The sequence below is a fragment of the Periplaneta americana genome, chromosome 16, assembly GCF_040183065.1.
Source record: "Periplaneta americana isolate PAMFEO1 chromosome 16, P.americana_PAMFEO1_priV1, whole genome shotgun sequence".
NCBI classification, from domain to species: Eukaryota; Metazoa; Arthropoda; class Insecta; order Blattodea; family Blattidae; genus Periplaneta; species Periplaneta americana.
This window is the reverse complement of record NC_091132.1, coordinates 136,574,914-136,598,066: the sequence shown is the minus strand read 5'-3', so window position 1 is coordinate 136,598,066 and position 23,153 is coordinate 136,574,914. Positions and strand designations below refer to the sequence as shown.

General features: G+C 34.6%; 1 protein-coding gene across 5 annotated transcripts in view; it reads left to right on the top strand.

The window, feature by feature from the left end:
• Positions 1-23,153, top strand: part of gry (trafficking protein particle complex subunit 11 gry) — a 107,273-nt gene that overhangs the window by 23,253 nt on the left and 60,867 nt on the right. For all 5 annotated transcript variants that reach the window (XM_069813055.1, XM_069813053.1, XM_069813054.1 and 2 more), the window contains exons 7-11: positions 7,277-7,418; positions 13,703-13,876; positions 16,328-16,406; positions 17,190-17,244; positions 21,614-21,821. In XM_069813055.1, the coding sequence (XP_069669156.1) occupies positions 7,277-7,418; positions 13,703-13,876; positions 16,328-16,406; positions 17,190-17,244; positions 21,614-21,821 (658 nt within the window). The remainder of the gene's footprint in view (positions 1-7,276; positions 7,419-13,702; positions 13,877-16,327; positions 16,407-17,189; positions 17,245-21,613; positions 21,822-23,153) is intronic.

Below are 23,153 nucleotides of genomic sequence, written 5' to 3'. Positions count from 1 at the left end.
TGCATGAGAGGTCCGCGCATGCGCTACAGCAAAACTGTTTCTGTCCCGAGCCTCTCATCTAAGGCACTCGTCATAATTTACTCGCAATATTTACGCAAATACACATTGTCGCTAACAGTGGTGCTATCTCTCAATAATGTTCAGAATGAAGGAGGTAGACAGAGAGAGAAAAAATTTCTCCCGCCAACTACGCCACACACCACGTCACGTTCTTATGTTGGTGACATTGTGTATTTACTTAAATTTGGTACTAAACGTAACGGCACGGTTCAAAGTGACCGTGCTAATTCTCCAGTATAGCGCAAACTAATTTAACAACTTGAGGTGTATGGATATAAAGGGAAAAATTGAGATTTTTGGGTGTAGTTCCTGGGTAGCTCAGTCGGTAGAGTGTTGGTGCATTCAGCCAAAGGTCCCGGAATTGATACCCTGCCCTGGAACAATTTTTCCTCTAAAATTATTCAAGTCTGCTTCACAGGTCTGAAAGCCAGATTTGCTTTAACAATGTTATAGACATCTTTAATCGATGAAAAATGTAATAACCTCAAAAATTTTCTTTGTCTAAATGAAAAATGTAATAACCTCAAAAGTCTTCTTTGTCTATAAATACACTAATAAAGAAGTATATATGCAAATATTTTGACACTTTTAAGTATAACAACAATTGTTTTGAATCGGGAGATGGAAGTATTAAATATACTATAAAAAATACCATCTCATGGAAATGGTCTGAAACCAATGAATGTGCGACATACACCACGTATTTCCATTTGTAAGAGGAATCTGTGTTCTGAGGAAACTGTACTGGAAATGTTATCATTAACATAGTCTTAATATAATTTTCATTTTCTTATTCTTGCTGGCATATCAATAACTGTATTAATAGTACATCGAAAATATTATATAATATTGAGATCTGGGGTAATAGGTTATCCAGCAGAAACATCGATAAAGTAAGAGCCAAAATGTGTAAAAAATTTCTAGGACTACCGGAGAATGCTTCTAACCTGGCAGCATTACTAGAGATGGGAACCGATTCGAGTCTGGGAATTATTCTAGAAAGAAAAATCAAATATTTAGGTAATATTCTGTGTAGGAATGATTCGGCAGTTATGAAAACCAGTATCTTTTGTATGAAAGCCGCTAATTGGAAATTGAATTGGCTGAAAGAGCTGGAACGAGAAATAAACAGATTAGGTCTAAATTGGCTATGGAGAGAACTAGAGTCTATAAACACGAAAACTATTGGAAGAATAGTAAAAGAGAAGGCAAACGAAATTTCGAGACAAGATTTTTTAGTAATATTAAAGACCGAGGATCACTAAAATACTATAGGGAGGTGAAGCAGTTTTGGGAACAGGAAGAATATGTTAGACTAAATTCAAGGGAAGAGAGAGTGGGAATGGCATGGTGGAGATTAGGTATCTGGAGACTCAAGAATAGGAGAGGCAATGTAGAGAAGGATAAATGTCCTTTGTGTGGACTAGCTGAAGACGCAATGCATATTGCATTAAAGTGCCAGGCAATGAATGATTTGAGAAACAGTTGGGTGGATAGAAAATTTCTACAAATAAACACTATAGTAGCTTATAAAAAAATGGTCACCTAAACGCCAGCAATCTGCATAAATTAGGAAAATTTCTTTTTAGAGTTAAAATTAGATGGGAAGAGAAAGTCAAAGCTCTAACGGAGATGGAATTATAAATGTTGAGTAGTCACACGATAAGAAACTACGAAGAGTAGTCAATGAAGTTAACAAAATAATTCTTAAGAGATTGAGCATAAAAATGAAAAAGCTAAAGTAGGAGTTTTAAATAAAAGAGCTATACTTATTAGTTTATTATTATTATTATTATTATTATTATTATTATTATTATTATTATTATTATTAGTATTAGTATTGTAAACAGAGGATACTTATAGGTTTAATATGTATTAGTTTTTGTAATATCTGTATAGAGAGTGATGGCGGATTAAGAACTGGAATACATCTAACCCGCCATGATGTGAACAAAGATTGATGAAATAAATAAATAAATAATAGTACATCGACTTTCCTTGTCAGAAACCTTCGTTCAGATTCAAGCGGAATTTCTGGTGCACAAGTCATCTTCAATGGTGGTGTGCCAACCAAGAGTGATGATTTTTAAGGGTGATTAAAATTACTCTACATGACCTGCTTTGGAAGGAAATGAATTCGTAATCCTATGCCATTAATTTATGGCTTTCGAACGAATCCTCTTCATAAGTGAGCTCATTCCAAATAAAATTTACTAGCTACTTCTCGTTTATGAATTTTCATGGTTCTAGATGATGAAAACCAGTCTTTGTTGGGGACAAAGATGGTGGCAGGACGTGTTTTTTTTTGGGAACTCTAATTTCCCTTGCCATAAATACACCATCATCACCTCACTATCAAAAACCAAATGAATAACACATTGACTTTCCATATTCAAGAGACTTAATGTTTTTTTCCTCTGAAATTCTACAGTTTTTCCATTATCACTTCATTATCATCTTCTCTGAGGTTGTATCTGGCATTATTGCCAGCCAGTCCTGTGGCATACTAGAGTCGACGGCAATTCGGAAGGCGATAGTTTGCTAGCGTTTGCGTCGAGAGAGACAGATAGAGAAAGCAAGGCAAAGTACAACACTGCCACATCATACTTCACGCGCACATGCAATACAAATAGCGCAGGAGAGAATTTAAATTATCAAAAGACAATAATGACCTTAGCCATTAATTACTGTAAGCATGACACCAAACAAACCCTCTTTTCTTCACTCAATATTCTTTGCACGGTTCTCAATCCCACAACACATGCTTCTGCAGTCGTTTCTTGTGCGTTGGTAACGTTGCAGCCAGCATCAAGATGGCCGGCACCGTTCTGCTCATCAACGTTTTCAAAATAATTATACGCCTTAAACACTATTTTCCGCGCCTGCCTGTGCAGGACTTGTCTTTTTACAGTCTCTTCTTTCATTTATTTATCTTACACACACACAGTAAATGTTAAAAATAGTTCTTATTCAGTGTATTGAAACACTCACACATGAACAAACGAACTCGAGAAGTACTTGTTACTGACTGATTCCGATTGGTTCTACTGTACAAGCTTGTGACGTCACATACCAGAAATGCTACGGCACATATAGCAGCTGACCGCCTTCCGAAATGCCGTCTAGTCTAAACACATAAAAAGGTCATCTTGTCTAACTTGTCACTCGAGCTAAAAATAGATTAATAGGGTAACAGAAGGAATTCTTTTTATGTCAGAAAGTCTAGATATGAACTGAGATAAAATAAAAATTTCTCTCTAATAAAGTTTGGATTATATCATGCTACATGGACTGTTTGGAGTCGAAAATACAGATTAATATGTGACGACAATAATTTTCGTCATAACTTCAGAATACCTCTGGAAACCTCTGATACTGAGCTTGTAGTGCCACTGACATGATAATACACTCTCTTTTACCTGTTACATGTAATTGACTTGTATAGAGAGGCCATGTTCATCTACACGTTTTCTGATTCCTGGTATTTGAAATAAAGTTTCAAAAAGACTTTTAGCATTTCTAATTTCAAAAGGAAGATATAATAAAAGCTTTGTCATATTTATACTGTAGTTTTCAAAAGTAACACGTAATTGCAATTAAAATTGAATGAGGGGATTTTGGACTAAAAGCTCAGAAACCTTAAATCTCTTATTTAGAAAGCAATATTTTTATGGAAATAAAATGTTTTTGCAGCTATTGTTGTATGAGGTAAGACGTCGTTGAGAATATCTTTAAATAACACTCTGTAGTTTTTTAATATCATCTGAAAGAGCATAGTATTTTTTTTGTATCTCTATGCAGTACTTCATTTGTTTTATACAAAAGCACTATGGTCATGGTTACTATGGTAACAATTTAATTGTTGATACATGTTGTTACCAAATACCTTACTACTGGGTGTTCAGTTCAAAATGTGTCATGGCTCGCTGTATGCCGTCATGTGGCTACCAGATGAGCCTAGAGAATTCAATCTTCCTACACTTCCGCAGAGGTGTATAACCTAAGAGGCAGAGAAGTTGCCTAGCAAGCACGGCGTTCATTCTGAAGAGTACGTACCGATACGTACGGTAACGCCGGTAGTGGCAGGAATGCGAACTGTTTGGAAATATGTACTGTCGGGATATGGGGAGAGGGTTAAGACGATTACTTACGTATTTGTTGACATTAACTTCGACGGTCAACATGGACACGGAGCATTTGATTTGTGTTGTGGAATGTTACTGTACGCAACTGATGATAACAAATACCCTGCGTACGACTTGCCGGCACAAAACACTTGTTCGAAAGAGGTTATGGTAGCACACAGACCGTACAGACCGCCATCTGTTGCTACGACGTTCAAGTTATACCGTACACGTTCTCAAGTTCAGATTGAAGAACGCCTTAAATAATAGGCAACTTCTCTAACATATAAGCTGAAACTCGCTTCAAATCGGTGACCCAACAACAGTGACGTCATGACACTTTGAAATGAACACCCAGTATAATAATACTGGACCACTAGTAGTTCTGTGCACGAATGATGCTGGTGCTGCTACCTAGGCAGCCAGTGTGGCGATACTCGTGAAGCAAGCTCTAATCAACTGCAATGTATATTGTTGCTGTGTTAGTTAATAGTTCTATTAATTAGTGCTGTGATGTGCTGTGTATAATTGCTACAAAATTATAGCATTATAAATTTCTCTAAATCGTACTTTCGATTTCCGAGGGATCATAAAATGTGAGTCAACAACATTCTTTAGTAGGCCTAATTCCTTCGTTTTTTGTATTGATAGAAAAATACAAATTAGCTTTTTTATTTAGACCTAATAAATAAATAGAAGTTAAAATGTATTGGAAATTTTAAGGTTTTATCAAATTAAGTTTTGTTGTTGTCCACATGCCTTTACTAATCATTACAAGCATCAGATTACTATCAATTTTATCTTTGCAGTTGTCAGCAATGCGTATATAAAGCATTACTGTAAATTCAGTCTTAATGTCAGAATTGCTTTTGTCTCACTAAACCAAAAAAAAGTATGTAACAATTAATTACGGAAAGTAATATGAAGTATGCAGTATTTCTCATAATATGCAGCTCTGATATAAGATAATAATTTTATATTAAATCTATTCAACATTTCTTAAGTGTTTCATATATTATTCCACATTAGTAACTCATGTTTTTAACAATAGTCCGAATCCTGCTATGTTAATGTTTGTATTTGTGGATGTAATTCCACACCGCTCCGCTAGATATCAAGTCCGCGATATTTCACACACGTCAATGCTGCTAGTATACAGCTGTCCGGTATTATTATAGTAAGGCATTTGTGTTATAAAAGGAGTTTTATTGATGAAAGCGATATAAAAGAAGATGTTAACTGAAATTGAATGGTAGGCCATCACAGACAACGATTTGAAACTTAATGTTTTGTTATTTATTTCGGTACAATTTTGTTAAAAGTGTGTATAACTCTTGTTTGTATGTCGTCTGTCACCAAATCCTCTCATCATCAAGATCTCAGTTCTCTCATTTTCTGTTAACCTGGCGGAGCTCGCACATATTTTTTTAGCATAAATGCTCGCTCCGGTTCTGTCAGACCCAATCTAGATACTTGCATGTAAAAAAATTATGATACGGTTTTATATTATAAATGAAAGTTTAACTATGTTTTTACATAGTAATATAGAAAATGTAAACTCTGCCAGGTTAAAAACATTAAGTTTTATGTTAATTTTATTAATAGGACTACTGTCATAACACAAGCAATAACAGAATGTATCAATATTTAAATGTTTACCATAGTAACCATAACCATAGTGTTTCTGTATAAGAGAAATGAAGTATTGCATAGTGATAAAAAAATATTGTCGTTGATTCTATGAAACCTTCTGTATGACAGCACAGAGCATAATTTTTCAGGAGGAAGGAAAAAGTAATTAAATATCAATAGGGCTACACTGATCCTCGATGATGTCATTGATATCCATCAAATTCACCAACATTTTCTACTGAATTGCCTAATATTTTTATGTAAGCCTAATTATTTTTTTGTTCCTCCTGAAAAATTATGTTCTTTGCTGTCATACAGGAGGTTTCATAAAATCAATGACAGTATGTCTTTCAGATTATATTAAATGTTGTTAACTGATGCTAAGTTCTTGACAATAAAGCTATTAATTCTCTTGCTCTCCAATAATTCTCATACACAGTGGGTGTAGAGGAAACTGCTGGACATTGGGTTTTTTCCGACATTTTCCCCAACCAAAAGGCGAATGCTGGGTAATCTTTTGGCGAATCCTCGGACCTCACCTTATCTCACTACATCTCGCCAAAATATTGTAAAAAATTGCAGAAAATTGTAAAAAATTGTAGAAAATTACAAAATTGTAAAATATTGTAAAAATTGTACAAATTGTAATACTGTAAAATTTTGACTTGTTTCACATCTTAAAGTTTCATTGCTCATGTAAGATCTATGGAATATAATAAATGAAATGAAAAAAATAAATGAAATTGGTGAAGATGATTCTGATTAATTTTTTCCTGAAGACTACACAATGGAGAAACTGGTTGTCATGTGGTGTCGAAATTATTTACTGAGGTCGTCCAGAATCACCAATAGCACATAATATGCTTTAACAGAGTATAGATGAAACTGTGAAACACTCCATTTTTAATTAATTAAATGGCGATCTTACTCGTGTTAATTGTGTAAGACTGTGCGGCTTACAGCTGTTTCGGTGCTTCATCACACCATCCTCAGAGCCTACTAGATCTCGGCGTCATCTTGAACTTCGCTGCCTGTTGGTGTGGGTGCATTCGATTGTTGAAAAGTGTTAAGTGGTGCCACACAACAGGCAGCAAAGTTCAAGATGACTCCGAGATCTAGTAGGCTCTGAGGATGGTGTGATGAAGCACCGAAACAGCTGTAAGCTGCACAGTCTTACACAATTAACACGAGTAAGATCGCCATTTAATCAATTATTTATATTCAAGTGTTAAAAGTAGTGTACGAAAGTTCAACATGAACTCCATTTTTGCGATGAGACATGGATTGGAAGTATGTTTAATAGATGCTCAGTATAAAGTTACAAATAAAGTCAGATTTAGATATTTTCAAATACTGTAAAGGATTGTCATTGGTATATTTAAAACACTTATTTTAATGAATTGCATATACGTATTTTGTTTCTGTAATTATGAAATTGAAATTGTATTTATTCTCTGTAGATTCTGTGTATTTGGTGATATATTCGATGAAGCAATAAGGCAAGGCTTGCCAGCACTGCAGACACAGCACCCTGGATTCTATTATCAGCAAGCTGCTCAGCACGCAGCAGACAGGAAAGAGGCTTGTTTGGAACTGTGCAAGGTATTAATTTTGTCAATATGATCTTCTAATTACTTGCAGCTGTATTGATGATAATTTATCTTACTGAAATTTTCGAGTTCTGAAATTCAAATTAAAGTAAGAAATCCTCGTCCATCATCAGAGAACTATTTCAGAATTCTTAAAAAGTTCATAATTGGAATAATTAAGGATAACTGGTATCACATAATTAAGAGTGCTGAAAGTTTATTCCATCTTACTTAATTGCTAGAAACTTTCAATACATTGGGATGATTGTAGCTTTTTTAATTTATAAGATATCCTGGGAGTTCAGTTCCTTAAAGTTTATTTAATAGCATTCAATTACTAGGAACTTTCAAATAGAAGCCTATAATATGTTTGGAGGATTGTGGCATCTTGAATTGGTGCGAGTCCTTCCACAAGTTCAGTTTCATAAAGGTGTTTAGTGAGGGCAAAGGGGACTATTCCTTCCACTGATTAGAATATTAATACTGTTTTAACCAGTTAAAGTTTTAACATGTTCGCGTAGGCTTCCGCAGCTGGTGTACATCGTCTCTGGATAAACTTCGGGGCTTATACCGCATTGTCTTGGTGTTGGTGGCTGACGTTTCGACCGCTGTGTTGTGGTCATCTTCAGAATCAAGGTCACTCTTTCGGACCTTATGGGGGCAGTCTTTAATATGAATACTCCCTTCCATACAGACCTCAACCGGATTGGACAATGAAGAACCAATTAGATGTCAGAAGGAGAACCTACGACCCATCACTGAAGGTCCTCCCCCTATTGAGACTCCTCTATATATATACAAGCTCGCACACAATTTCTTTATCCAATTTGCTCAGCTCTGAAGATGACCACAACACAGCGGTCAAAACATCAGCCACCAACGCCAAGACAACACGGTATAAGCCCCGAAGTTTATCCAGAGACTAAAGTTTTAATATGTTTCTGATTTCAGTGCCAAGTTTTGATATTTTATACATTTTTATGAAGTTGTTTTCTTTAAATTTGCCATTTTAAAAAATCCTACATGTATTATTGTGTCCTGAGACAGTTTATTTAATTTCAATTCCTTTATGTAATTATAATCTATATTCTTGTTAGTTGTTTCAGCTGGATCACAATACAACAAGATTTCTTTTTTATCATCATACCTCCTCTTCCTCAATACAATTGAGGCAGTAGCCGGAAAAAGGGCCCATAAGCAAAAGTCATGTTTCGAGAAAACAATGATTGAAAGATTTATTTGTATGTCATTGCGATTTGGGTGCACTTTTATCAAGATAACTATTTTCATACTGTTACAATATTATTTGTCTACAGGATTCTGTTAAATAATACATTCCGATTGTAATAGTGTTAATAAAAGAATATATTTTATTGAAGCATTTTATAGGCCCTTTTTCCAGAGAACAAGTTTATTTTATCAAAATATTTTCAGTATATTATATTCTAGCAGAAATTTAATATCAGCATAGAAGAGCGCACATTACAGAGGTTTACAATTTCATAATAATTTTAGTAAAATTATATTTCTTACATATATCTCATAGTTACGTCATAAATTGTACCGAATACATAAGAATCAAGAATATCTGTTGGGTACAGAATACAGATTACAGGTTATTTAATATTGAATATAGAATGGATTCACACTCAGTGCAGTTTACACTTTAGTGCACATCCTGGATGGACTCACACTCACTTTGAGAATCATCTTCATTGATGTTTTCTTCCAATCCTACTTTGCTTTCTTCAATAATGTTGTCAAGTCAACTATTTGAAATATTTGTACTTCGCATTCAGTTTTTCACTAGTCTTTCTTTGTAATAATCACAGAATAACCCAAAGAGAATCTTGACATTTAGCTTTGGGTGTGGACAATAGTGGATCTTGCTATGTGGAATTGATTGTGGATGTGACTGCAGTAAACCTGATTATATTGTTGTTCATTTTATATGGTCTGTTTTCATAAGAATCCCTTTTTTCCTCAAATGTTTCACCTTTTAATACTTTCCCTTCTATTATTCTCAGTCTTCTGACAGAAATTTTGAAGATTCCCAAAATCATTTGACAACACACCTCTTGCTGAACCCACTTCGACACAGAGAATATGTCCATGCATTTTCACGACTTACTTTTGGATTTTAAGTTGCATTTACGACTAGTAGATTTTTTTATAACAAGCCTGCCACTGTAGCATTTTGCAGTAACTTTGTTTGCCCACTGTAAAATATTTCGAAGAGATCTTCTTGTTCATCATAGTGAACTTGGAGAAACATTTCTTCTGGCAGCAGAGGTAACAGGTGCAAAAACTTACCTTCAACAAGAGCACCTTTAGAAGTTACATACGTAATATGTTGTTTATTCATTGTTCTTCTCGTTTCAAGTTCATTTTCATGTCCTATCTCCTCTTTTTTCGTTTATGTCCATATCTTTCCAATTTGAAACAATTCAGATCACAACTGCTACACACAACACAATTATACTGCTTGCAGTGCCTGCCTCAAGCTGACTGTGTTGATGTTTTGCATTCCACAACTACACAAGGGTGCATGGGTTCATTCAATTAGTTACCCTGCCCTCTGTTTACAAGATATTGAAACGAAACTATGTAAGCAAGTAGATTTTAACACGGAGAATCAAATTAAACATTCTCCCGAAAAAGGGCCTATAGACCCATGGGCCCTTTTTCCGGCTACCACCTCAATTTGTCCTCTTAAATTTGCTGGTAGCTTCTTCTGCAGATATTGAATATTTATGCAACACTTAGGTACTAAAGGATATTAGCAATTCCAAATAATAAAATATCTTGTATTTCTCACACCTTTGTTCTGGCATCTTTGACAGGTTTTGTGTCAAACTTTTTTTGTATAAAAGCAAGAATCCAATTATAATTGAGCTTCAATTCTAATGCTCTACATTTGATTCAGCTTAATTACAAGGTTCTTATATTTAGATGTTATGTTTGAAATTCTAGCTATAGTACTGGTAGCTCTTTTTGAAACTGCATCTGCTGTTTCTTTGGCTTTTAAACCTACAAACATTTTGATGGTACCCAATGAAATATTTATTTTTTCAAACTAAAAATCTGCTTATTCTATAGAATTATAGGATATAATATTATAGTCTTAAGTTTTCGAATAAAAAAGGTGTTTAACACATTGACAAGACAGTACTGCCTGATCAAGTTACGTTTACAAGCCAAGAGAGGAAGTTGGAGGCAGTTCTTTAGTGAAAGGAGGCGGTAACGAGAGGAGACCCATATGGCACATACGACAGTAAAGTTTTCCTACTGCACTTCAGTTCATAGAACAGTAATGAAAACGTAACAAGCAAGTAAACTTAATACGACGACACAGAAATAATATGATTGATACAAGTAAATAGACAATGCAACATGCAATATATAATACAGTGAATGAAACAAAATACAGTAAAACCATGATAAGATGCTGTTCAAGGGATCGGATGTAAAATGCGTATTAACCGGGACCGTGTATTAGGTGTATATACTAATTTTGACTTATATACAGTATCTATTAGCATTTTTCTTTATTGAAATATATGATTCATGAAAGGTAATACAGTATTACTCCATTATGTAATTACTGTACTGTACGTCAAAGACATTTACAATATGTACTGTACTTAATTCTTTCGAAAAAAAAAGCCATTTATAGTTGTTTGCTGTGTGCGTGTTCTCCAAGTCCTCATGTTTACCACACTTCAGTTTCTGCGATTACATCCTCCCGATGTCTCAGCTGTAGTGATTGAGTCGCGATTTTTTATTATCGTTCTTAATGTCAATGATGGGATTCCTAATGCATCAGAGAGTTGTTTCTGAATAAGAGTACTGTTCTCATCGTACTTCCGTAAGATTTTCAATTTTTCCGACACAGAAAGGGCTTTTCGTTAACACTCATTGTAATCACATTCACAGACACTTCAATACACTAAAGGACAACAAACTGACCAGCAGGAATTTCCAGAATTTTATTACGGCCGAGTGAGGAATGCTGTTTGAGAGAGAGGGTTAGCAAGAGAGTGAGGTATTGTAACTGTTTGTAGGCTTTAAGCGCGCAGGTAAGGAGTCGAATAAGAGAGCGTAACAAGAGGGTGAGGTATACTAAGGTATGAAGTATGAAGGTTTAAATGTGCAGGTAAAGGGTCGAATACCAAAATTTTTAGGTTAATGGCACCAGTGAGTTCAATGACCAAGATGTTTCATTGCTATTACAGTACATTGCTGAAAATTACATCAAAAATATTCCACAAAACAGCATATTATGCGGGACTAGAGCGCAACAAACAGGGTATTTTATAAAGGCGTTATATATGAAATGTGCAGGGACCGGACATAAAAAGTGTATTACATGGGATAGCGTAATAAGCGAGCGCATCTTATCGAGGTTTTACTGTAGTAAATTGACTCACCAGAGCTACTTTAAAGGAACAATGCCAGACATGTCACAGTCTTCGGTGCCTATGTCATCTTCATCGCTCTCGTCCTCTTGGTTATCATCACTTTCGTCATCACTGGAAATTCCACCACACTGAATCACAATCCTCTCCTTTTCCATCTCAACTAGTCCATCCTTTAACCAGTACTCTTCCCCAGTTTTCCTCACGTGCTGACAAGACTTTCTCCATTCTTCAGCTGTCACTGATTGCAACGCTTCAACAGTGAAAGATTCAATTTGTGACATTAACTGTCTGACATTTCTTTCTGCCACTTGTTTCACAATACCCCATATATACTCAATTGCGTTTAAGTTGCAGTGGTATGGTGGCAACCTTAAAACTTCATGTCCATGGCTCTGGAATAGACTGTCCACTTTGTATGGCGGAGGTGGTCTGTGAACTTTCACAATTTGCAGAAGTTCACATTTTCTTGATACAGAATACTATTTTGTTGCAGCAAGGTTTCAATGTCTTGCTTTCTGGAACCGGTAGTAGAAGATTTGTTGTTCCTTACAGTGTGATAGGGAGCATTGTCCATAATGATTAATGAGTTAGGTGGCAGATTGGGTGAAAGCTTCTCTCTAACCCATTTACTGAAATTTTCAAAATTCATCTCGTTATGATAATCCCTGGAATTTTGTTTGGCTTTGTAGAGAAGTTCAGCCCTCTGAATTAACCCTCTTTACCGCCTGCTTGGACAATGATGTATCTTTGGGCTCAAATATTTTTTGTTTTGCCAACATTTCTGAACTGTTTAAGAAGCTTGAATCCACATCTCATCTATATAAATTATTGCTTTCTTCTTGTTTCCCATCTTGAGATTATTTTTAATACTCTCAAGTAGCAAGCTCTCCATGCTACAATATCAACCCTTTCCACCAGCACACACTGTTGATTTTTACATTTTTTTAATTTAAACCCCAAAACTTCAATAATTTTCGGAAAAGATGGTTTGAATTGTTAAATTGAAACTCTTTTTTCCCTTCGAACTGAAACATCTCTTTTGCATCTTTCAAAATTTTGTTTAGAGTGGGCACTTCCTTTCTGACAGTATACATAGAATTAATAATGTTCCGCAATGCATACATTTCAAAGTTATCTAAGGAAATTTTTTTTGGAGATGGTTTCTTTTTCTTGCCGGGAGTTCCTAATTCAGTTCCCGCATCCTCCACTATATGAACCTCTTTTCTTATTTGCGAGATTGTTCTCTCAGATACTTGGGTTGCCAGTGATGCACGTGTGTTCGCGTTGTTTTTGGGTACTATCAACTGCCCTCTCTCTTTCTCCTCATCACAGAACTTAATTACACGATAAATGTATTTCCTACCTGCACTGTGTATAGTTTTGTTAGTCATTGCACCAAATTAAATAAATATATACAAATATAAATTAAATAAATAAACTACAGGACTATGTATGAGCAACACAATTGTAACTTCGAACACTCTGAGAACAATTTAAGATGTTTTGAAATAGACTGTACTTCTACTTCGGCCTGACACACTCTCGACAGTGAGGTTTGGAGATCCGATTGGCGAGCGTGGGCATAGGAGAAAAAGTTGCATGAGGCGGGAGGATGGGAGACAGCATAACTGTTGTCACAGTTTGCCTTTATCTGAAGACAAGGATAGAAAATATTTGCGCTCCGTAGTGTATTTTAAATGATGTGCACACATTGAAATCTGAGCGTCAAATGACCTATGTGGCAACTGTGTTTTGCCTCTACATTCCTCTACAGTCCATCCCGATATCCTCACTCAAAGACTTGACTTGGGCAAGCAGTACTAATCGTCCATGGAATTAAATTACTATATTTTTCTTTTTTTTTTACATTCAAAAGGGAGTGAATACTTATCCGAAACCTGATCCCTTGGCTGGTATGGATCAACTAGAGTTCTTTGGACAGAGAGCTTGGCGTCCAGGAAAATTAAGTGCAGAGCCTCCTGATCCTGATAAAGAGAGACTAGGCATTCAGGCTTTGCAGTATCAAGAAAAGCATCATGTCAATCATTCAGTAAGTGTAACTCAATTTGATTTCTTCACTTTTTCTGATGTATTTATTTGGTAATTTTGTTAATTTTATTGCACTTTGAAGGTGGCCATACAGTAATTTGGCTTTTTTTTTAATAATTTATTGATCGATCAGCACATTTAGTGCTTTACAGATAATTTCTAAATAAAATATAAATACAATACATGACATTGAATTGAGGGTGATGTTTGAAAAATATAATATTAATGTTATGAAGCTTAGTATAAGAAATAGACTATAACTTAATTTGAATTAAAATCGTCTCGAAAACTCGAGGCCCAAATTGAGAAATTGTGCACTTTCATAATATAAAAAAGGCAGGCTTAACTAAGCAACCATACCTCCTTGGTAGCTCAGTTGTCAGAGCACTCACTTACAATGACAATGATTGATTGATTGATTCTATTACAGCTAGGACAGCAGTAGTGTGCACTAAATGAACAAAAAGAACTTGTGATTATATTTTTTGTTGGTATGCACGCCAAGACATAAATTGCTGCATTACAGTATTACAAAGTTCTGTTCATTCTGTACCATATTTTTTGAGGATTGAGATTTATTATCTGAACCAAGGGCATTGGATTTTTAAGTACGACAAAAATCCTCAGCATGGCTTCTTTTGCTAGGGAAGTTTTTTTTTTATTTGGTTTATTTTATGATACTTTATCTACTACAATGGTTATCTAGCATCTGAATGAGATGAAGGTGATAATGTCAGTGAAATAAATCCAGAGTCCAGCATCGAAAGTTACCCAGTATTTACTCTTAATGGGTTGAGGGAAAAACCCGGAAAAATCCTCAACCAGGTAACTTGTTCCAATCAGTATTTGAACCTGGCCCTGGTGGTTTCATGGTCAGACATGCGAACTGTTACTCCACAGTAGTGGATGGAAGTAAACTGACAGTCCTTTATTGCAGATTTATCATGATCACATCGTTTCCAGCTGGTTACTTCTTTGTAACTTACGATACTATATTAGTTTTTCATGGATACAATGTCACCCTATCGCATAATCCCCACTCTGGAAGACCAGATTTAATTTTGGAGGAAAGTCCAGGATAACAGGGAGGGTTTGGATTTGAATGGGTTATATCAGCTTCTTGTTTATACGGATGACGTCAATATGTTAGGAGAAAATCCACAAACTTTTAGGGAAGACGCAGGAATTCTACTTGAAGCAAGTAATGAGATAGGTTTGGAAGTAAATCCCGAAAAAAAACGAAGTATATATGATTGTCTCGTGGCCAGAACATAGTACAAACTGGAAATATAAAAATTGGAAAGGGTGAAAAATTCAAATATCTTGGAGCAATAATAACAAATATAAATGACACTTGGGAGGGAATTAAACGCAGAATAAATATGGGAAATGCTTGCTATTATTCAGTTGAGAAGCTTTTGTCATCTAGTCTGCTTTCAAAAACTGAAAGTTAGAATTTATAAACAGTTAGTTATATTACCGGTTGTTCTGTATGGTTGTGAAACATGGACTCTCACTTTGAGAGAGGAACAGAGGTTAAGGACGTTCGAGAATAATGTGCTTAGGAAAATATTTGGAACTAAGAGGGATGAAGTTACAGGAGAATGGAGAATGGAGAAGGTTACACAACGCAGCAAATGTTTGAGATGGGCGGGGCATATAGAGTGTTAGTTGGGACACCTGAGGGTAAAAAGTCTTAGGGGAGGCAGAGACGTAAATGGGAGGATAATATTAAAATGGATTTGAGGGAGTTGGGATATGATGGGAGGGACTGGATTAATCTTGCTCAGGGTAGGAACCAATGGCGATCTTATGTGAGGGTGACAATGAATCTCTGGGTGATAGCCATTTGTAAGTGAGTAAGTTTCCTCTCCCAGGAAGGTTGTTACCCATAACTATGGAGGCCTTCCTTCCCCGAGCATATGCTTTCCTGGCACCAGATACTTGCTAATCACAACCATACCTTTAGTTTTAGCAGCTCCAGCATAGGCAGAAATATCATGGAAGTTTAGTGGAGAGAGGCTATTTGACTTGTTTGCTATTGGGATATTTTATGCTCATCCCCACGTTCATCCCCAGCATTCTTCCATCTTAGAAGCCTTATCTCAGATTTATGGTATGTAAAAATCTTGTCTCTGCATGATGGGTATCTATGTAAAATTGACTAGATGTTTCTCAACCATGGTTTCCTGCTTAGTAAAATGATCTTTCTGTGGACCAACATCTCGTAAGACTATAGTGTCCTCTGGTAGTCAAAATAGGCCAATAGACTAAAGTGCAACCAGAAATGTACAACAATCATAAAAAAATAGAAAAAGTATGTTTATTATTAGCAAGGAGTATACAGTAGTAAAAAAAAAAAAGCTAAAACAGGTTGAGTAGTTTATCTTTGGAGAGCGGTATGAACTAAAGAAATTTTTATACTTATGTGTCGTCTGCTTTCAATTTTCAGATGATTGTCATTGGCTTATTGGGAAGTGCTATTACACAATTTAAAACTTATCGCTGTCCTCGCATGAGAAGGCATCTTGGTAAATATCTTCTTTTTTTTTTTTTTAAGTGGTTTCACAAAAAATTATTAAACTTTATGACTAGATGTGAGAAATTATAGCATTAATTTTTTGTTTTTCATGACTAAAATGTTTAAAAAAAAAACATTTTATAGCAATTATTTAAAGAAATAGTATTTATTAGCTAGAACCTGTTTCGCTATTTTATGTGTAATTTGAGAGGGGTAAGTGAAAATAAGATATTTAATATGGTAATGGACATATCTGATCAATGTTATAATGTGTTACAATGTTCACTTAAATAACTATAGTTCCAATTGTGTTACTAAAGAAGATATAAATAAAAATGATGAAACTGCAAAAATAACATAAAAATAAAACAAAAACAAAATGTACACAATTATACATTGAGAACGATCTCTTTTGCTATAACAGCATAACTCTGAACGAATATTCTTGTTTAAATTCAGTGGCAACCAGCAATAATAAAATAATTGTAATTGCCATCGACTCTAGTGGTAGTATAATGTTGATACAGTATGAAACTTCCCTCATTCTCTCTTTCTCGCACTCACACTGTTACAGTCATTCATTCTGTCTCTTCTTCTCTCCCTTTCTACATATTTTCTGCTTCTCTTTAGGTCTCTCATTGTTTGTCTTCTCCTTTGTCTCCTCTCAGTGCCCTTTTTTCTCTCTCCAACTGTCTCCCTCATGCCTTTCTTCATCTCTCCCTTCTATAATAATATTTGTAAGATATCTAACCCAGTTTATTACATATCCTTTGTCACTTTTTTATCATTTCAGTGGTTCAGATGGCTGAAGAATATTACAGTTCACGAGATTATGGGAAGGCATTGACGTAAGTATTTAATGGTTAAATTAGATTTATAATAGATTTTGCTATAATTTCGATTCTTTCAGCACTGTCACAGTTTTTTGTGATTTGCTATATTCTTTCCTCACCAGTTCTAAGCTGTCAGTCTTGTGTATTCGCCATTTCTATTGACTTCGACAAGTAGGTTGCTTTTACCTCCTTTATCTCACCTTAAAACCAAAATAGGTTCAACCTTCAAAACTCAGTTTTTTCCTTGTACTTCTCAGTAGTGGGAAAAATCCAGTCCAAATCTCCTCCCATTAGTAAGTCACCAGTGATTTCTCTCTCTTAGGTAAATTGTAAACTAAAAAAACATGCTGAAACCTTCCTTCTTAGAGTGCCAAAATCGCTTTAGGAAAGGAAGATCATGTATAGATCCATTATTCAGTATCAAATTACTATTAGAAAAAAGAAGAGAATTTAGTTTAGAAACCCACAGAGCATTTATCGATTTTGTGAAAGCTTTTGACAAGGTTCGAAGAGACTGTTATTTGACATTTTACAAGGAAAAAATATACCAAATCTCCTATTACAAAATATAATATAAATCTACACTGACAATAAAATAAGTGTCAAAATAAATAATCGTATATCCGAAAGAAAATATGTTAATAATGGAGTTAGACAAGGTTGCCCTTATCTCCAACACTATTTAATATTTACATGAATGAAATCATTTCTAAATGGAACCAAATCTATACATCAGGAATCATAATAACCAGTAGGCCTACCTTAACATTAAATACCTTGCTCTTTGCAGACGATCAAGTTATAATTTCCAATTCAGAGGATAACTTACAAAGAGAACTACATACATTAAATAAAATATTATCAGATTTTGGGATGGAAATTTCAGCACAAAAATCAAAAGTAATGGCATTTTTGGGACAAGATCCAATCAGAAGTAAGATAATACACAATAACCAATGCCTAGGACAAGTACAAAATTTCAGTTATCTGGGTTGTGAAATATCTTATCAAAATGAAAAGGATGTGAACAAAAAATCACCAAATTTAGTGATTTCTCTCTCTTAGGTAAATTGTAAACTAAAAAAACATGCTGAAACCTTCCTTCTTAGAGTGCCAAAATCGCTTTAGGAAAGGAAGATCATGTATAGATCCATTATTCAGTATCAAATTACTATTAGAAAAAAGAAGAGAATTTAGTTTAGAAACCCACAGAGCATTTATCGATTTTGTGAAAGCTTTTGACAAGGTTCGAAGAGACTGTTATTTGACATTTTACAAGGAAAAAATATACCAAATTTCCTATTACAAAATATAATATAAATCTACACTGACAATAAAATAAGTGTCAAAATAAATAATCGTATATCCGAAAGAAAATATGTTAATAATGGAGTTAGACAAGGTTGCCCTTATCTCCAACACTATTTAATATTTACATGAATGAAATCATTTCTAAATGGAACCAAATCTATACATCAGGAATCATAATAACCAGTAGGCCTACCTTAACATTAAATACCTTGCTCTTTGCAGACGATCAAGTTATAATTTCCAATTCAGAGGATAACTTACAAAGAGAACTACATACATTAAATAAAATATTATCAGATTTTGGGATGGAAATTTCAGCACAAAAATCAAAAGTAATGGCATTTTTGGGACAAGATCCAATCAGAAGTAAGATAATACACAATAACCAATGCCTAGGACAAGTACAAAATTTCAGTTATCTGGGTTGTGAAATATCTTATCAAAATGAAAAGGATGTGAACAAAAAATCACCAAATTTAGACATATTTTAGGAATAATAAAGACATTAAAAGCTAAATTAGTATCGTACAAAAATCCACAAGTATAAAAATATATAATACTCTACCATTACCCTCCCTTTTATACGGAAGTGAGATTTGGACATTGAGGAAAAGAGATATGAGCAGAATCAAAGCAATGGAAATGAAATTTCTCAGACGGACAGCAAGATATACTCTTTTGGAACAATTAGAAGTAGAGTCAGTAGAAGAAAAAATAAACAGATACAAACTAAATTGGCTACACCATGTAAAACGAATGGACAGTTCAAGAATCCCCAAAATGATGATGCAATATCAACCCAGAGGACATCGACAGTTAGGAAGACCCTTTAGAAGACTACTAGATGTGGCCGAAATAGGTCTATACAGGCCTAATTCGTGACAGATGATGATGATGATGATGATGATAATTGTGAGAGATTTACGTTTAGACTATATTCCTCATTATGGTACCAGTTTCATTACTGTTACATCATTAGTTAATATCTGAATAACCACTGTAGTTCAGAAGAAGCATTGAAAGTAGTTCAAAAAGAAGGATGTTAAATAGACAGTAAATGATACAGTTCTCTCAACACACCCCATTTAAACACACAGAATACTGTACTTTTTCATTTTCATATCATATTATAAGAAAGCATTAAAATTTATTTTAAAACTTTTTTTTCGAAGTTCAAGGAATGTGAAGCTACATTCACACAGGGATTTGTACCTGGGACATGTCTTTGACACATATCTCTTATAGAAGTGCACAGGAGACTTGTGCCCAGATACTTGCTAATAGATACTAGTGTCGTGCAATGTTCGAACATGAGAGCGGATATCAAAATAGTACAAACTTTGCCCTACTCCATAGGCATCCCAACAGTACGTGAAAGTGAAGCATGTAAACTAAAATAACCGAGTCCATTGAAAACAGTAAGAGGCCTTATGTTCGATTCATGTTTGCCTAGACTCTGTAGAACTGAAGCTCCCTTTGCGTTTGTTCCATCTTTCCCTTTCCTTACATAATATGTTCAGTGCCTTTCTCCTTAGCTACTCCTCTCTCTGTGCCTTTATGCTTTAGCTGCATAAGGATGTTAGGCAGATATCTTGCGAAATTACGCACAGTAATGACTATAGGTTATTTTTCTTATTATTAATATGACTAAACATTCAGAAAAATATACATATAAATAAATCAAACAAAATATATCAAAGAAATGCATATGTTCGGAATACCGACTAATACGTAATGTTCAAACATGAGAGAGGAAACCAAGAGATTACAAACTTCGTCTTATTCCATATGGAAAACTAATCACAAGATATGTGCTCAAATCCCTAAGCAGTTTGAAATAGTGCCCTGCAATGTTCGAACATGAGAGAGGCAGCCAAGACATTACAAACTTCGTCTTATTTCATATGAAGAACTAATAGCAAGATATATGCTAATACACGAAGGGGTGGGAATGGAGGACAGAGGATGTTTTTATAACAAGATGGAACAAATACGATAAGCCTTCTTCTGCAGAGCAAACATTGGCGAATGTCGAACTTTGTCACACTCGACTAACTTGAATCGAACATAGTGCCTGTACTGTGATGCACATTGGTAATACTTCCATCATCTATATAGTAACATAAATATTGTTACCGAGCAACTGTGATTTATTTGAATACTATGTGAAGAATGTAATTATAGCTACTTTCTGTTAGTAATTAGTATAGTAACAACTTAAGAGACATTTTTGGTCCGACAAGTTAAATATATAATAATTAAATATAAATTCTTCAGTAACTGTCACAATTTATTAGGTCTAATGGTTATACAAACAAAACATTAGGTCATATAAGTAAAATATGACTAACGCTTTCGCCATGTGTGGCATCATCAGGTCTCAGAGATAACATATGTCAAGTTGTATGAACGTAAAACATGAAGTATGTGAAAATAGAATGTAACCTTACAAAATACATCAGGATGATTATAAATGTTGATTAAAAACAAGCACATGACAAACAGCTCAAACATAGAATTGCTATAAAAACAAATTGTTTAGATATACAATTATATACAAATTAGAATTCAGTATTATGAATATAAGTAAAGAAAAATCTTACAACGTCAATGAGTTAAAAATTGACAGATAACATACGTTGAAATAGAAATCTTAAAAAAAAAATACTATATTTAGTGTTTATGCGTAAAGTTACAGAGTTAAATACGGTAATGTTTGTGGCCCAGTCATCACAATGCATGGCCTCAGTCATTTAAGAAGAATATTAATCTCCTGAGTACTGAGAGTATAGTATACTATACTATAGTTCATACGTGATTGTGATATGAGATGTATGTGCAGATATTCGAAGTATAGTATAATATACCTGTATTTGTGCCCTAACTGTAACCTGCAGAATTTTTTCAGCATTTTTTCTTTTGTCAGTAACTTTTTTTTGAAGTGTAGAATTATATCGAACTTTAAAAATAAAACAACAAATGTCTCAGGACTCAGGAGGATACATGAAAAATTACATTTCCATCTCAAAATTTGCTTACAAGTAAGTATTATTATTGCTTCCTGTGTTTGTAGGTTGTTGACTCATATGCTGTGGGATTACCGCTGTGAAAAGTGGTGGCGTTTGCTCACCAATATTTTGACTCTAGCACTTAACTGTGCCTACCTCTCTGCCAGTATCCAAGATTACGTGGTACTGTCTCTGGAGGCTCTGGGCAGTTCGTCACAATTCCCATCTGATCAGAAAACTAGAATATATAACAACGTTATGAAATTGTTGAAGGTAAATTTATGGTTGTACATTAATAATTAGAGAGCAGAAAAATATGAAGTTTCGTATTTTACACCATTAATTGCAGAATGTTGGGAATCATAATTTGTTGTTGTTGTTTTCTAATGCCAGGCGTTTGACAATAAAGTCATTTGACCTCTTGCACTCCAATATTTTTCAAAGATATTATCATGACCAGCCACTGAAGCACAGATTTTGAGGTGTTCCGAATCCATTTCTTGGTTTGAGTTGCACAATGGACAGTTAGGGGACTGATATATTCCAATTCTATGCAGGTGTTTGGCCAAACAATCATGGCCTGTTGCCAATCTAAATGCAGCTACAGACGATTTTCGTGGTAAATCGGGAATTAACTGTGGATTTTGATGCAGAGTTCCATTTTTTCCCATGGGATTGTGTTATCAAATTTTGTTTGTTGAAGTCCAAGTATGTAGATTTAATAATAGATCCCAATACCAAAAAAACTGACAAATTTATCAAAAGAGAATTACATAAAAATAATAAAAACAATATTACTAGTACAAAACCTGAAATATTTCATCAAAATTTTACTTCCAAAGAATTAACTCTAGCTTTACAAAATTTAAAAACCAAGAAATCTCCTGGCCCCGATAACATTCATTCCGAATTTTTTAAACATCTGGGGGAAAAAGCCAAGTCTGTACTTTTATCCATTTTCAATTTATCATGGAACACCTCAGTTCCTGCAGCTTGGAAAAAAGCAATCATTGTACCAATTCACAAAAAAGGGAAACCTGCTCATGATGTTAATAGTTATCGACCAATAGCACTATTAAGCATGATAGCAAAAACCATGGAGTCCATGATCTTCAACAGATTAACTTGGTATTTAGAATCCCAAAATCTTTTATCACCAAGACAAGCCGGCTTTCGACAACTACACTCTACCAATGAACAAGTCATACGCCTCGGCCAAGAAATAAAAGACAGTTTTAACAAGAAAGAAGATACCTTGGCAATATTTATTGACTTTCAGCTAGCATATGACTCTGTTTGGAGAAATAAATTATTACTAAAACTCCAGAAATTAGGTATCTCCAGCAATATGTTCAGATGGATATCAGAATTCCTTAGTTAACGATACATTGCCACTAAATTCAATAACTAGCACAACTTTATTCAATATTTATATAAATGACTTACCCTCCCTATTAGAAGAATCAAACATGAAAACAGCACTATTTGCAGATGATATAGTTTTGTGGACTTCCGGATCTTACAGACATAGAGACAAAATTCAAAATTCTGCTCTTAAAGCTCTAAATCAACTACATGAATGGAATACATCAAATTTGATGACAC